The sequence below is a fragment of the Rhodamnia argentea genome, chromosome 6 (genome assembly GCF_020921035.1).
Source record: "Rhodamnia argentea isolate NSW1041297 chromosome 6, ASM2092103v1, whole genome shotgun sequence".
Lineage (NCBI taxonomy): Eukaryota > Viridiplantae > Streptophyta > Magnoliopsida > Myrtales > Myrtaceae > Rhodamnia > Rhodamnia argentea.
Window position 1 is genome coordinate 31,051,945 of NC_063155.1, and position 15,153 is coordinate 31,067,097.

At 39.9% G+C, this 15,153-nt stretch overlaps 1 protein-coding gene across 2 annotated transcripts; it reads left to right on the forward strand.

Moving 5' to 3' along the window:
- The first annotated feature begins 10,879 nt into the window (after positions 1-10,879).
- LOC115745906 (scarecrow-like protein 34) lies at positions 10,880-14,927 on the forward strand. Of its 2 annotated transcripts, none has more exons than XM_048280497.1 (3): positions 10,880-11,006; positions 11,868-14,427; positions 14,531-14,927. In XM_048280497.1, exon 2 carries the CDS (start codon positions 11,961-11,963, stop codon positions 14,328-14,330), a length of 2,370 nt encoding a protein of 789 aa, XP_048136454.1. In that variant the 5' UTR covers positions 10,880-11,006; positions 11,868-11,960; the 3' UTR covers positions 14,331-14,427; positions 14,531-14,927. The 2 variants fall into 2 exon arrangements, with proteins under 2 accessions (XP_048136454.1, XP_030537392.1); XM_030681532.2 differs by having other exon boundaries at positions 10,887-11,006; positions 11,905-14,427.
- Positions 14,928-15,153: the final 226 nt, after the last annotated feature.

The window sequence follows — 15,153 nt, forward strand, 5'->3', positions numbered from 1 at the left end:
CATGACTTAGGATGTTCCAAAAAGAATGTTTTCTGTCATGACCTGTAGATTACTGGGATTCTTCCCGAGTGGACAGGTCATGGATTCGTATTAGAGTAGCTCAGAATGTTCTTATTTGCGCCTCCTCTGTTTGTTGATGCATCTTTTACTTGCAAACAGTTTTGAATCTGGAATGTTTTCTTGCTGTTTATCTAATTCTCGAGATCGGAAGATAGAATTGGCAGCTTCTATGCCGCACCGCATTGTGAGTATGGCATCATCATCATCATCAGTTACTGTTTGTGTTCTCTTGATGGCTCTGTTGTTCGCTAATATCCTAGAAGACCGTAAGCTGTTTACCTCATTTCAGAACTTGAGGGGCCAAGTAGGGGCTTAGATGTAAAAGCGATGCTCATGCTAAAGTTGTTTCCGGCTTCGAGTCGGCTTGAGGCAATTGAACTTCAGGATACTTGCTGCCATTACAGGGATTATAACTTCATCTCCGTTTGGTCTTTTCTTTGAAGAAATTTCGATGTTTCAATTGTTGTTCGCTAATATCCTAGAAGACCGTAACGAGAAATGTCTTTTTTAAACTTGAAATTTTATGTTGTTATCAAACGAATTTTTGTTCCGACAATAGAAATTTTGTGTTGTGATCAAACGCGTTTATTTGCTCAGAAACTCATCTAGAAACTAAAAACACAAAAATGCATTTTTGGCCAGAAATTGATTCTAGAAACATAATGGTTATCGTTCACGTCCTAAAAGTGCTCGCATGTAGCTGCGTCCTTGCAATCATAAGCACCCATGATGGAGAGATCACATTAATTAGTACAGTCGAAGTTTGATCCGGGCTCCGTTTGTTACATGCAATATGATGATTAGGATAATATTGTTCCAACAATGACTCTTTTTATTTCTTATAAAAATTAAAATGATATTTTTTATTGTCCACAAAAATGTATAGAAAAAAATTGTTGTCAATAATGAAAACACTTTTCCTAAGCTATTTCAAGCGATACAAACAATCATTTTTAGGAAAATGGTCTCCCAAATTATTTAATTTCTGTGAAACAAATAGAACCTCATTTTATAATCTATTTCTTAGTTTAAAAAAAAAAACGGAAATGCTTGTGCAGTAAATCTTTATGTCACAGTTTCAATAGCTACATAGTGTTGGAGTCGTGCTCATTCATGTGTAAGAATGAGACAACGATTTCCATGGTTTTACTTCCTATTAATGTAATTGAATATTGTACGATGCTATGCATTTAAATTAGGGTTAATGCCACGAAAAATCCCCAACCGATACATTTGAGACAAATTTACCTCAAACTGATTTTTTTGACCACAAAAAATCCTAAATTGGTACACCTATGACAAAGTTACCCGAAATTAATTTTTTTATCACGGAAAACTTCAAACTACTACATTTGTGCCAAATTTACTCAAAACTAATTTTTTGATCATGAAAAACATCAAACTAGTATACCCGTGAAAAACTTATCCTCCGTTAGTTTTCATTAAATTTTACTGTCAAATAGCTGAGTTGGATGATACTTGACAATTGATGGGTGTACAAACTTGGGATTTTTACCCTCTATGTATCAGTTTAAAATTATTCATGATATCAACCCAATTTAAGGAAGGGTAAATTTATCATAATTGTATCAATTTGGGATTTTCGATAGTCAAAAAATAGTTTGAGTTAAATAAGTCATAAGTGTACCAGTTTGGCACTTTTTGCGAGATTATTTTTCACAATTATACCAATTTGAAATTTTTGTGGTTAAAAAATTAGTTTGAATTAAAATTTTCACAAGTATACCAGTTTGTGATTTTTTATGGTAAAAAAATTGGTTTGGAAAAAATTTGTCACATGGGTACCAGTTTGAGATTTTTTGTGGTAAAAAAATTAGTTTGGGGTGAATTTGTCACAGTTGTATAAGTTTGGATTTTTTGTGATAAAAAAATTAGTATGAAGTAAAATTGTCATAGGTATATCGGGTTGGGTTTTTTTGCGATAAAAAAATTGATTTGAGGCAAATTTGTTACATGTGTACTATTTTGGGATTTTCCATAGTATTAACCCTTTAAATTAAAGTCTTCTGTCCTATCCCGCCTATAAAGCTTAGTTTAATTGTTGATGTAATTAGGGAAAATGATAAAAAAAAAGAAGTCAAAAACCTATTGATTAGAGCCAATTCGGTCATAAACTTTTCAATTGTATCAATTCCGTCCTAAACTATTTTCATTTGTACCAATTGAGTAAATCCGACCAATTTTGAATGGAAATCGCTGATGTGGACGCTAATCATCATACGTAGCACTATTGACGTGTGCATTTTTAAATAATTTCTTGAAACCTTTTTTGTTTTTTTATTTTTCTTTTCTCTACTCTTTTATCTTTATGAGGGGCAGCGAGGACCAGTGACCCTCGCCAATATTGGGCAAGTGTGTCGCGGCCCTCGTTGGCTCAAGGTGAGGGTAATGAGGGTCGTGCTACCGTCGCCAAATCCGGGCCATTTAAGGGCATCGTGACCCTCGCGAGGTCCGGACGAGGGCGTTGCCTCCCTCGCCTAGGGTTGAGAGAGGCTGCAATGCCTAGATCCAACAAGGGTGTGCGGGCCTTGCCCAGTGCTAGCGAGGGTCACTAGTCTCCACAAAATAAAAAGAATTGAAAAGAAAAAGAAAAAAAATCAAAAAATATTAAAAATAAAAATTCGAAAAGTAAAAATATTTAAAAAGTTCGAGTCGGCGCCAGCCACGAAAGACAACCGACAGCCAAGTCAACGATTTTTAGTTAAAATTGGTTAGATGGATTTAATTGGCACAAATGCAAAAAGTATAAAACTAAATTGACACAATTAATTTTAAATTAGTATCAACACAATACATTGAGGATTTTTTTTTGTACACTTTTCCCGTGTAACTATTTCGACACTTGCATAATTAGAACTTATGAATGGCCATGATTTTCTAGGTTTATGGTGCCCATGCCTGAAAATCTTGACACTGCTCATGGAAATTGCTCGGTTCTACTGATGGGCCGCCGTCGAAGTTAACCTAGGAGAAGGCTTGAACCTCAAGCTAGGCCTTTAACCGGCAATGCCAGGTCACCGGTTTCCAGATGTAGAATTTGACCAAGTCGAAAGTAGATGCTCGTATTCGAAAAAGAAATCCCAAATACATCTCCTGAAAGAACGAATATTACCACAAAAAATTCGAAATTACGCTAATTGTGATACTAATAGCAAAAATATTATTGTGATACCAACTGTGACACCGATGCCCTCCATCACGATTCCGTCCAAGATCGCCATTAAAATGACAACAATGGAAAGCTGGTAGAGATTTAGTGAAAAACAACGTTGTTTTGCTGGGAAACAAATGGACATGGCTATGAAATAGAAATGGCGCTGCTTTGGGTGCCGAAGTCGATTTGGAGCAAAAATAACAAATATAGTGGAAAATAATGTCGGCTAGGAATCAAATGGACGTGATCATGAAAAAGAAACGAGGCTGTTTTTGTTGCCGAAGTTGATTTGGAGCAAAAATGAGGATTCATTGCTCTCTCTCTCTATATATATACACACACATGATGTTGAGAGACGAAACCCTAGAATCAAGGTCACATGAGACTCCGGGGCAATCACAGCAATTGGATGCACCCAAGCTCGAATTCCAAGTGGACAGGAGCCTCCATGGGTTGGAGAACGAGTTCTTGAGCTGGATGAGGATCCATTCTTCAAGATCACTCAAAACGACGATTGAAGAAGAAAGTCAAGAACATGAACAAAGTGGGTTTCGCTGATAAAATGGAAGGAAAAATGGCATTAATACTATTTTAAACTTTGGCCTAACGTGTAATGACATCTTTGGACTTTTAATTTATTTAATGTGATCCTTAAATTATTTCTCAATATTCAATCTATTCCCAAATCAATTAATTTGTTCCAACTATTCCCTCACCTTTCCATAAAAAAGGCAAATTAGTCCATTGGCATCATTTACCATAACTGTTGCCCAGATTTCTAATTTCTTTGGGCTTGGGTAAAATATAAGTGTGGGAAACACGAGCGTATTGAGCGATTGTACCTCCGATTATCCTATTATAGTGAATTATTTTTGCTGGCTCTCTGTGTGGATGTAGGTACCGATGTTCGAACCGAATTACGTAATCTCTAGTGTTCTTTATCGTTCCTCATTATTTTTTCTGGGCTTTTCATATTGACTTAATTTGCAAGATCCTGGTTAGTTTTCATGTTATATTACAACAAAAAGAACCGCAAGAACGCGCGTCAATGAGGAAATCAACATGAAGCTCTCATTTAATGGGTTCAAGGGATTAGAGAATCATGAGAGTACGAGGTTGCTTTTGAGGAAGGCAGGGGCAATAAGCAAACGCCCTTTTACGCAAAAGACGGTGAGCTATCGGTGAGCTATCGGATATATTCATCATAGATTTCGGCATTGCATTTGGTTTTCAATGGCCAAACCTCATAGAGAAGCTCTCTTCTCGATCGGAAGGGCCCTATAAATTGCGCATCATAGGGATAGAGCTTTCGCAGGCTGGTTTGCGCCCGACGGAAAGAGTAAAGGAGGCAGATCGCCGTTTGAAAAAGTAATGCGAGCGTTTTAATGTCTCTTTTGAATTCGGTTTCATAGCGTCAAGCAAATCATACGCTGCAGAAAATTGGAAAGTGCCTCTCGGAATCTTGTCGCAAAATATCGCGATTGTGACAACAAAGAGAGGTTCGTTTTACAGAGAGAATTCCATGGACGGGAGATTATGAACGTCGTAGCATGTGAAGGTTCAGAAAGGATTTTTTTTTTTTTGGTCGAAGGTTCATAAAGGATTGAGAGGCCAGAAACGTACGGGCAATGGCAGGTTCATCATCTGAGGGCCGGGTTTAAGGCGCTTCCTCTAGACTAGGATTTCATGTAGCTACTCAGAGGTAAGATGAAAGCATGGCACCGGGCTAAAGTACACTACACGTATCAAAACTTGTGTATGATACTCACTTTAGTACCAAAACTTTAAAAACGATCATTTAAGTGCCAATTTTTTTTTAAAAACGATCACTTCGGTGCCAACTCGGATTTGAGCTGACGTGGCTCGTCAGAAATCCGACGTGACCTGCCTTTTTTATTAATATTTAGGCTGACGTCGCTCGTCAGAGTTAGTATTGAAGTGATTATTTTTCAAAACATTTGGCAGTTTTAAAAAAAAAATTGATACTTAAGTGATCGTTTTGAAAGTTTTGGCACTAAAATGGTTGTTTTTCAAAAAAATTGGCACTTAAGCGATCGTTTTGAAAGTTTTGATACTAAAGTGAACGCCATACACAAGTTTTGGCACCTGTAGTGTATTTAAGCCCATGGCACCGCAAGGATTCTGTGCTTGATGAAGATGGCAACTGGATGCTGCAAAGTTGGAGAGGTCGGATTTTTTGGGGCTCCTTCTGTAGGGTGCCTGCTTAGGATGCTCCAAAAAGAATGTTTTCTGTCATGATCTGTACATTAGTTGATAGGTCAAGGATTTGTATTATATTTCCGGCTCCTCCATTTGTTCATGTATCTTTTACTTGCAAACGAATGTTGAATATGGAATGTTTTTCTTAGTGTTCCTATAATTCTCGAGATGGGAATATGAAATTTGCAGCTTGTCCGCGGCACTGCCTTGTGAATTATGCTGCTAAGGTGCCTGCGATCTGTCTACCATAGATCTCACAAGTTCTGCAAGTAATACGGCAGCTCGAAGCTGATGAAGGGCAAGGGTGCAGCATTAATCAGTCATAGTTCGCGCTCTTCTCTTGATGATCAAAGAGTGTGAGTAAGTAGTTACATTTGTTCATAAAGTGTTCATTGCTCTACACCTCTCATAATCTCAGTGGCAGTTCCTTTTTCGGGTTTTGTTTAGCTCGTTTCAGAACTCGAGGGGCCAAGGGGGGCTCACGGAGGATGATCCATTTCAAAACACGATGGAGACGAAATTATGCTGATGCTAAGGGGGGAATCGTTGTCATTGATGAAATAGAATGGAAATTGACTTTCATTTTCTTTTTTCCTATAGGAAAATTGTCCAAAAAATTATAAACCTAATGCACTTTCGCCAACTGCTTTTTTGTGCTTTTTCTTTGAGCGGACCAGAGTCGTCGACAACCCTCACCGGCCTTGAAGGCCTAGCTCACGGCCAGCGGGGTTGCAATGCCCTCGCCCATGACCATCGCGGTGTCGTCTGTCATGGGCTAGGGCACGAAGGCCCTAGCCAGATTTGGTTGGCGCCTTCGTGGCCAGCAAGGGCCACGTATGACCATTGCTGTCATAGAAAAAAAACTTAAAAAAAAGTAAATAAAAAGTAAAAATTAAAAATAATAAACAATTGAAAAAGTATTGAAATATCATTGCAAATTATCTACATCAACATCTGTCATGCCATGTAGGATGACCAAAGTCTACTTCGGTAATTTTTTAGTAAACTTAGCCAAATGGAATTAATTGACAAAATATGAAAATGTTTAGGACTCAATTGACAAAATTGAAATGTTTAGAAATGAATTGAGAAAAGTGCAGTAAGTTTAGAACTTTTTGGATATTTTTTTGTTCTTTCTAGTAATGTTGTGGAATTCCATAGAATGCTATTCAATTAGATTAATGACTTCCTTTCCCCGCCTAGTGAAAAAAATTGTTTTACAATTTTATTAAGACTCCGTTTCTTTCGCAAAAAATATGATGTTTTCTGAAAATATTTTTCAGAAAGTCATTTAAAAAAAAAAAGACGATATTTTTCGGTGTTTGATCGAGACTTGAAAAGGAACTAGAAAACAATTTCCATGTTTGACAAAGAATTGATTTTCGTATGAAAAATCACCTAAAAATTCAAAATTTTAATTATTTTATATCTTTATATTAAAGAAATATTATTTATTTTTATTTTTATTTTTATTTTTCCCTTTCTTTGGTGGTTGCTGGCCATGGCCAGCCAACTTGAACAATTTGAAATCACCCAATTTTTTAAAAAAGACACTTGCAGCTTAAAGGTTCGGTTATGGAGTTGGGCGGCAAACTCCCTAGGGCCCTTTTTTATAACTTTCATAAAGATGTGATATTGGTGGATCATGATGCATTTCCTGATACCATGCCGATGAACAAGCAGACCAAAACCTCCTGGAAAGGATCTAGAAATAGTGTAAAGACATGGGAATTGCTCCATACGTGGCTAACTCTTGGTCTGGGGAAGCTGTGTGCTATCTAGATAGAAGATTTCCAATTATTAGCTTTGGTTTAAGAAGCTCTATATTTTCGCAATACTCGCGAAAAAAAAGGACTGTTTTATTCGCTTTTTTGGGTGGGCCTTTCGTACTCTAATCTGCAGCGATCGGCCACGACCATCCGCCCGAGGTTCTACCTTGACAGATTTGTTGAGACTAGACCTCGCTCAAGGCCGGTTGGGCGAGTGGCAGAGAAAGAAGAAAAGGAAAAAATAATAATTAGATAATCAATAAAATTAATAAAAAATTAAAATTTTAAGAATAAAAAATTATATTTTTTAAATTAATTAAATTGAAAATGAATGCAAAGGAATTGAGGAACATAAATGAAAATGTTTTCCTCTTCTCCAAGAGAGGAGTACATTTTCCTCATTTTTGAAGGAGTTTTTTTTTTATGGATGAATTTTTTTTTTGGCTAGCTTATTTTTTGCAAACTAATTGTTCGAAAATTCAGACAATATTTTTTTGAAAATTGTTTACGGCGAAACAACCGGAGCCTAAATAAATGGTCACGATTTTCTAGGATTTCGGTGAGCATGTGTTAATTTCTCGATGATGCTTATGGAAATTGCTTAGCTCCATTGATGGGGACTCGAAATGACAGCTCTTGTTTTGATTTTACTACTAGATAGAATGAGGAGCTTCGACTCGTTTGGAAAAGGGACTTCTCTATCAATTGAATTTTAACCCTTTGTAATTGAACATCTTGCTTGCAATCTAGATTGATCTGTAACACAAAGAGGATCAAAATTCCTAATCAGGCAGTTATAAAGAGCTTGGAACGCATCCCGGCCCGATTCCACCTGGTTCGACTTGATTCTCTTCTTATGACGGGGCTGGTTTATCTTGAACACGAAACTCCCTCAATTTCACCACCTTCGCATCAATTCCAGTTCTGATCAATTCATCCGGCATGAGCTCATTATGGTCATACATTAGCCCATTAACCAATTCAACAATTTTTTTAGCTCCATCACGTGACACAAAGGAAGGCGCTTTAATTGTTGTTTTGTTTGTGAAAAAAAGGAGTGAGGGGAGATGATGAACGCAGGTACCTTTCTTGAAAATATGCATACCGAATCTTTTATGATTGGGTTTGATCGTTCGAATTTCTAGTCAGAATAAGACTGGATAGGATATGATAAGAAATCCAAAAATTTTGTCATATCCTATCTATTATTTGATAAAACGTGGATTTAAAATCAGATAAGCAGAGGTAAAGCGCGGCTGAGATCGATTTATTTTGGTAAAATATCATGATGCTTAGTGATTATTCATTGATGAATTCTAATGAGTGAGTTATTGTTGAACAAAGGTTTGTACCATCTAATTCGAGCACAACATCGAGGGAGCAAACCTCGTAGCATCGAGATTCTTGATTTGGAGTCGAATCCTTTGAGAATGACCTGTTAGCATTACTCATTATCTTATTGAGGGAGTTAAAAAGATGAACAATCTAATTATTTGATCTCTTTTCGCAAGTTGAAGATGCACTCTTGCAAGTCATCCAAGAGAGCTAGTTGATGATCAACCTTAACTTCTTCATAACATGTGTAGATCCCTTTTAAATGTTGAAAATGTTCGAGCAGTTAAAGACCGAGAGACGTGATTTTATATCATACCAAACAATCGATTAAAGAACATGGTTGTGGAGATACTCGACTCTACAACAGGAGACCCTTGCCTGGCTCCGCCGAAGAAGCGACCATTCTTAATAACCACCACCGCTGGAGAGGTGGCCTGGTACGGTGGAGAGGCGGCCCAATACAGAGGAGAGGCGGTGATTGTGAAAAAAACCTAGTTCTCCTCATGTATGCTTTCCTAAGAAATCCTATTATGGTCTATCCCATTCTTTTCCTTAGGATTTTTTTGTCTAAGCTATATCCCTCTATATCCTATACTAGATAGCTATCAAATACATGATAGAATAAAACATGTCATATCCTGACGACCAAACGCAACCTATAAGTATAAGTTGTCTAGTATAAGCATTACAACAATGACGCCGCATAATTACATGCATATATCTAATACCGTAAAAAGCCCAAAACTCTAGCTCCAATCACAATTATATTTTAGAATTTATTTGTCAAATAAAAAACCATCAAACTTTAGGTTCAGTCCTAATCTATCCTTAGCTTTTTTTTTGTCTCATAAAAAATCACTAATGTTTACTTGAAGCCAAAATCTGCCTCTGTTAACCCTTCGTCCAAAAGTTCTCTTGACAAGCGAGAGATGAAGAACTCTCGAGTGCGAGCTATTCGAGTATCCCCGAGCCGAGTATTGCAAGTGCGAGCTTTGCAACCGTAGAACTTGTAAGATTCTCGAGCACGAGAGATTGAAGGCTGAGTGCGAAATTGAAGATCTCTGAACGAGACGAAAGAAAGGCTCTCTTAAGAGTAAGAGCAAACGAAGAAAGCAAACCCTAATTACTCTAGGTTTTCACGAAATTTCATATTGAAATGTAGAAATTCATCTCAAAAAGACGTCTTTTCGAATCTTAAATTTGAAGGAAAAGCTATAACAATGATGTGGAAATGCCCTATCACTATGGCCGATTTTTAACGGGATTAATGGGGGAGAGATATATGCTTAGGTAAAAGTTAACGATTTTTTATGAGATAAAAAGTGTTCTGGGTGGGCTAGGGATTGTACAAAAAATTAGGGATTTTTTATGAGGAAGTTTATGGAAGAATTGCTATTACAACTAAAATTGGGGTTTTTTTTTTTTTTTTGTATTAGGCATGTGTGTGTATATATATTGACAAAGCCTCTTTATATTCTATCAAGTAAAACAATTGGTGGCGGCTATCCTCGATGACTTTTCTGGATGAAATTACCCTACTTACCTTATTAACTAATGCATGTCATGTCCGCACCCTTTTTTTCGGTCAAATGTCCGCACTTGAACATCGGACAACCGATAAATATAGATCTTTGGAAAATTATCCTTTTTGGCCCAAAAAGAGGCTTCCTCACGTGGAAGGAAATCGCGAGGGGTCCCCCCACCCCCCACCAAGTTGATTTGGACAGACTCCCTCCGGTCGATCCAGCCTGGATTTACCTGCGGTTTCGGCTTCAAGGGCCGCCAGTCTCCTCCAACAGTCACAAGGGACGCGTGACCGGAGCCCCCGGTGAACCGGTGGGCGCTGCCTTATCTGACCGGGTCAAAACCTGGGGGAAACGTCAGAGCCCACGTGCTTGCTGTTGCTCCGTCGCGTTTCCTCGAGTCTGGTCGGCTCGGGCTCGGTGCATTGTCCTATTGGGTTTTTATTACGTAGGATGACGATGATTACCTAATCCCATTAGACTATACCTCGCGATCAGCGTTCACATCGCAATGCTCACTTGGTCGTCCCCCGCCCCCCCATCATTACACTCTTATAGAGCCGTCTCGAAGCGGCTTGCTGGGACTCGACTCGCCGCTCGCCACGTGTCGGGGTTGGGACCCGCCGCTTCGACTTCCCCCGTGGTCCTTCCTCCGCTCGTTCTTATTCAACGGTCGCAGGACCAAAAAGTACTGGCCACCTCCGGCGAGTCTCCGGGATCATCGTGTCGCTGTCGCTCAGTGCTTCAAAGGCTCATTGACCATTCACCGATATCCCCGAAAGAAAAAAAGAAAACATTTCTTCTTGCGCACGGTCCTCTCTCTATATACATATGCAAGAGAACCCACTGACGTTCACTCGTGCCTGTTGCTCGCGAGCTTCGTTCAGCGGAAACCCTCCTACGAGCTCCATATATCTCGCTAAGGTACGCACACACCACGCAGTGTTCTTCTGTTTACATCTGTTGCTTGTGGTCGTGCGACAGTCATTTCTATTGATCTTTCATGCCAGTGATGATGCGTTCCCTTCGCTTATTCCATACGTTGCTTTTCGCGTACCTGTGAATGGGTTCTTTTGTAGGTTTTTTCCCCCCCTTCTTTTCCCTTCTGGGTCTTAGGACCGATGTTGGTGGTTTCGAGTCCTAACGTCCAGAAGGCTGAGGTTCATGAACGTAGGCGATTGGATCTTAGGTTTCACGTGTACCCATCTTCATGCTTTTATGTTTCTGTGATTTCTATGAGCTGGCGTTTGATTTTGAGATTAATCCTTCGTCAGTCAGTCGTTGTGAATGACTTTTCGACCTTGGTTCCATATGAACAAGTCTGAAAGATTGAGAAATAAATTGAATCATCTGATTTGATTCGTTCTGTATAGCCATGGGATGATCATTTTAGGGTGATCTTTTTGTTGGCGGATGCTCCTATTACACTCAAGAACCAATTATGTTGCATCTCCATCGAGAATTGTGTAATCTCCGATTGACTTTGTTTATGATCCCTGCTTGTAGTTTTAGGTTAGGAAAATTGTGGTTGGACTAGACTAGATACACTGTAACCTTTGATAGGTGCCTGTGTCTGCTCATTCGTCTTGAATTACGACTCTGTGTTTTGCAAATTACTTTAACCATCTCATGCTCATCCGATGTTAACTAATTTATAGTTTGAGTGAATGTTATCCCTTTGCTCTCTGTAGTTTTGGTTGTTTGCCTCGATTTAGGATGTATTGTACAATTTTAGGAAAAAAAAAAAGTTGAATTCTCTTACATCGTGGTCAATATTCAAGCTAGGTTTCAAACGGGTAGATACTTGCTACCTCTGTATCAGACATCTGGTTGAGTTGAGGTGGTGAGCTTCTGAAAGATTTCGAGACAGTGGTGACTATGGAGTCCAACTTCACTGGATTTACTTATGCTGTGGATGATTTCGAGACCAATAGCCTCACTTATCCAGCAAATGCAGATCATTCCCAGAATCTCTCAGATGGATTCAACGTAGACAAACTTTACGTTGATTTCAACTCTGCAGAAATTACCTCTCTCCTTCACCAAGCTGAACCCGCTTATCACGACCCATCTGTTGCAGTTAACCTCGATGGAGACCTTGATTTTCCATCCACAGATGTGAGTTCCAAGGATGGCTCGTTGCACCATTCTACGAGCCCCGATGATGAAAGCCCAAATCAAGGTGGGGAACCTTTCTCCCCCTCTGATTACAGCAACTCGCCCGATCCTGTTCTCCGGTACATACATCAGATGCTCATGGAGGAGAATGTGGAGGAGCAACCCTGGATAATTCCCGATGATTTGGCTCTACAAGATACAGAGAAATCTTTGTATGACGTGCTCAGTGAGAAGTGCACTTTTTCCCCTGAACAGGCTGTACAATTCGACATCAGTCAGTTCATCGGCAGCCCAAGCAGCAACTCTTATGGAAGTAGCAGCGATCAAGGTGGTGATGGCACTACTGACACCAGAACCAACCGTACCCAGTCTCCTGGTGCTAATTCACCCGATAATCCTGAAGGAAAAAACCACGCTTCCCTTCACGGCCCATATCCTGGTGATGGAGTCTTGCCATTGAATATCGATACCAATTCCCAGCTGTATACCAATCCGATAGAAGGCTTGCAGCATCGCGATGAGTTTGGTGATTCCCTTTCGACTAATCTCCTGGTCAGCAATATGTTCAGCAACAGCGATTCTGTCTTGCAGTTTAATAAAGGTTTGGAGGAGGCCAGGAAATTCCTTCCCAGTAGCATCCAATTATCAATCAACCGGGAGGATGATAAGTTGGCTCCAAATGTCAGAGAGCCTGAAAAGAATGGCACTGACTATGAGAAGAGATTGAAGAGTCTCTCAGAGAGTGGATCAAAGGGGAGAAAGAATCACAAGAGAGATGATGAGAGTTTTGAAGAAGGGCGATCCAACAAGCAATCGGCATCATATACGGAAGACTCTGACCTTTCGGAAATGCTTGATAGGGTGTTGCTCGGCTCCTGTGTTAAGGGTCAATTGTCAGGTTGCACACCGACGAACATGAGCCAAACCAATGGCCCACCTGGTCCAAATGGTAGCAGGGGTCGCCGTAAGAAGGGAAATAAGAGCACAGTAGACTTAAGGAGTCTTCTGATTCTCTGTGCACAAGCTGTCTCCGCTAATGACTTCAGGACTGCTTATGAACTGCTAAAGCAAATTAGACAAGATTCTTCTGCCTCTGGTGATGGCTCTCAAAGATTGGCGCATTACTTTGCCAATGGGCTGGAAGCACGCCTCGCAGGCAGTGTCAGTGATAAGCAATCCTTTTTCAATTCTACCGAGTTGCAGAAGAGGACAGTAGCTGATAAGTTGAAGGCGTACCAGCTTCATCTTTCCGCCTGTCCATTTAAGAAATTGCCCATCCTCTTCGCAAACTTCATGCTTCGGAAGGTCGCAGCTACCGCAAAAGTGCTTCACATTATAGACTTTGGAATTGGTTACGGTTTTCAATGGCCAATCCTTATTCAGGAGCTGTCAAAGAGAGAAGGTGGATCTCCTGAGCTGCGAATAACTGGAATTGATTTTCCACAATCTGGATTTCGTCCTGCCCAGAGAATTGAAGACACCGGTCGTCGTTTGACTAAGTATTGCGAGCGCTTTAAGGTTCCCTTCGAGTTTCATGCGCTACCATCAAGGAACTGGGAATGTATCAGAGTTGAGGATCTCAATATCCGAAGTGGCGAGCTGGTTGCAGTGAATTGTCTCTCTCGATTTAAGAATCTTTATGATGAGACGGTTGAGGTGGATTGTCCACGAGATGCTGTCTTAAAGCTAATCAAGAGTATAAAACCGGTCATCTTTGTTCATGGCATAAGTAACGGATCCTATAACGCACCCTTTTTCTTGACTAGATTCCGCGAGGCTCTTTTTCATCTGTCTGCAGTTTATGATATGTTCGATGCCACCATAGCCAGTGACAACGACCAAAGGTTGGTTTTGGAGAAAGAGTTCTATGGACGGGAAATTATAAATGTCGTGGCATGTGAAGGCTCAGAGAGGGTTGAGAGGCCTGAGACATATAAGCAGTGGCAAGTTCGCCTTGCCAGGGCTGGTTTCACACAGCTTCCTTTGGATCAGGAGGTTACGGAGATGGGTAGGACTAAGTTGAGCAACTACTACCACAAGGATTTCGTGCTTGCTGAAGAAAGCAACTGGGTGCTGCTTGGTTGGAGGGGCCGGATTATTTCTGCTTGCACTTGTTGGGTGCCTGTATAGATTACTCCCAAAGCATGTTTTCTAACTTGTCAACTGGCAATTAGTGAGATTCTTGCTGAACTGCCGGGCCAGGAGCACAGGTCGGAGAGAGGCTGAGGTAATGCTAATATTCAGGTCTCATTCTTATGTGCTTGCATTATGTGCGCATTTCCCTGTTGTTTAGCTTCTGTTTGGATAATCACATGATTCTTTTCTTGCAGATCACTTGAAGGAGCACACACAATGACGTGAAACGTGTAGAGGGTTCATTATAATGGCTGCAAACTGTTGCAACAAAAGACTTATATCACGGAAGATGAATATTAAGCAATTGCTATTTTGGGCGGAGCTATGACATAGAAAACTGTGTATTAGAAGGATCAATAGAGGGATTGGGAGCATTTGTGCAAGACGTTTATTACTGGTAGTGGTGGTCAACTGGGCTTGGTTATCCATGTAGTGCAATGCTAACTTTATCAGTTTCTCTTGTTTGTAAAAGTTTGCATGATTTGGGGGGATGATTTGAATAATATCTGCTGTTCCATTACAATATCTGGGATTTGCTTATGATATTGGAGGAAGAATTATGATGGCAATAGCATCGCCAGATGTGCGGAAGTAGACTCTTAGCCTTACCCATCGGATAGCTTTACCAGATACGTGGAGGTAGACTCTGTGCGCAAGCTGTCTCTCTCGACATTTTACTGACTTCGCTAGTTTTATTTCTCTACGATCTATTTGTTTTGTTTCAGTTTTTGAGTCCTCTAAACTTTCTAGTTGACGTGATTGAATCTATTTTCAAAGTAAAACGTTATTTCAGTTCTCTGCCTGAACTTTTAACAAC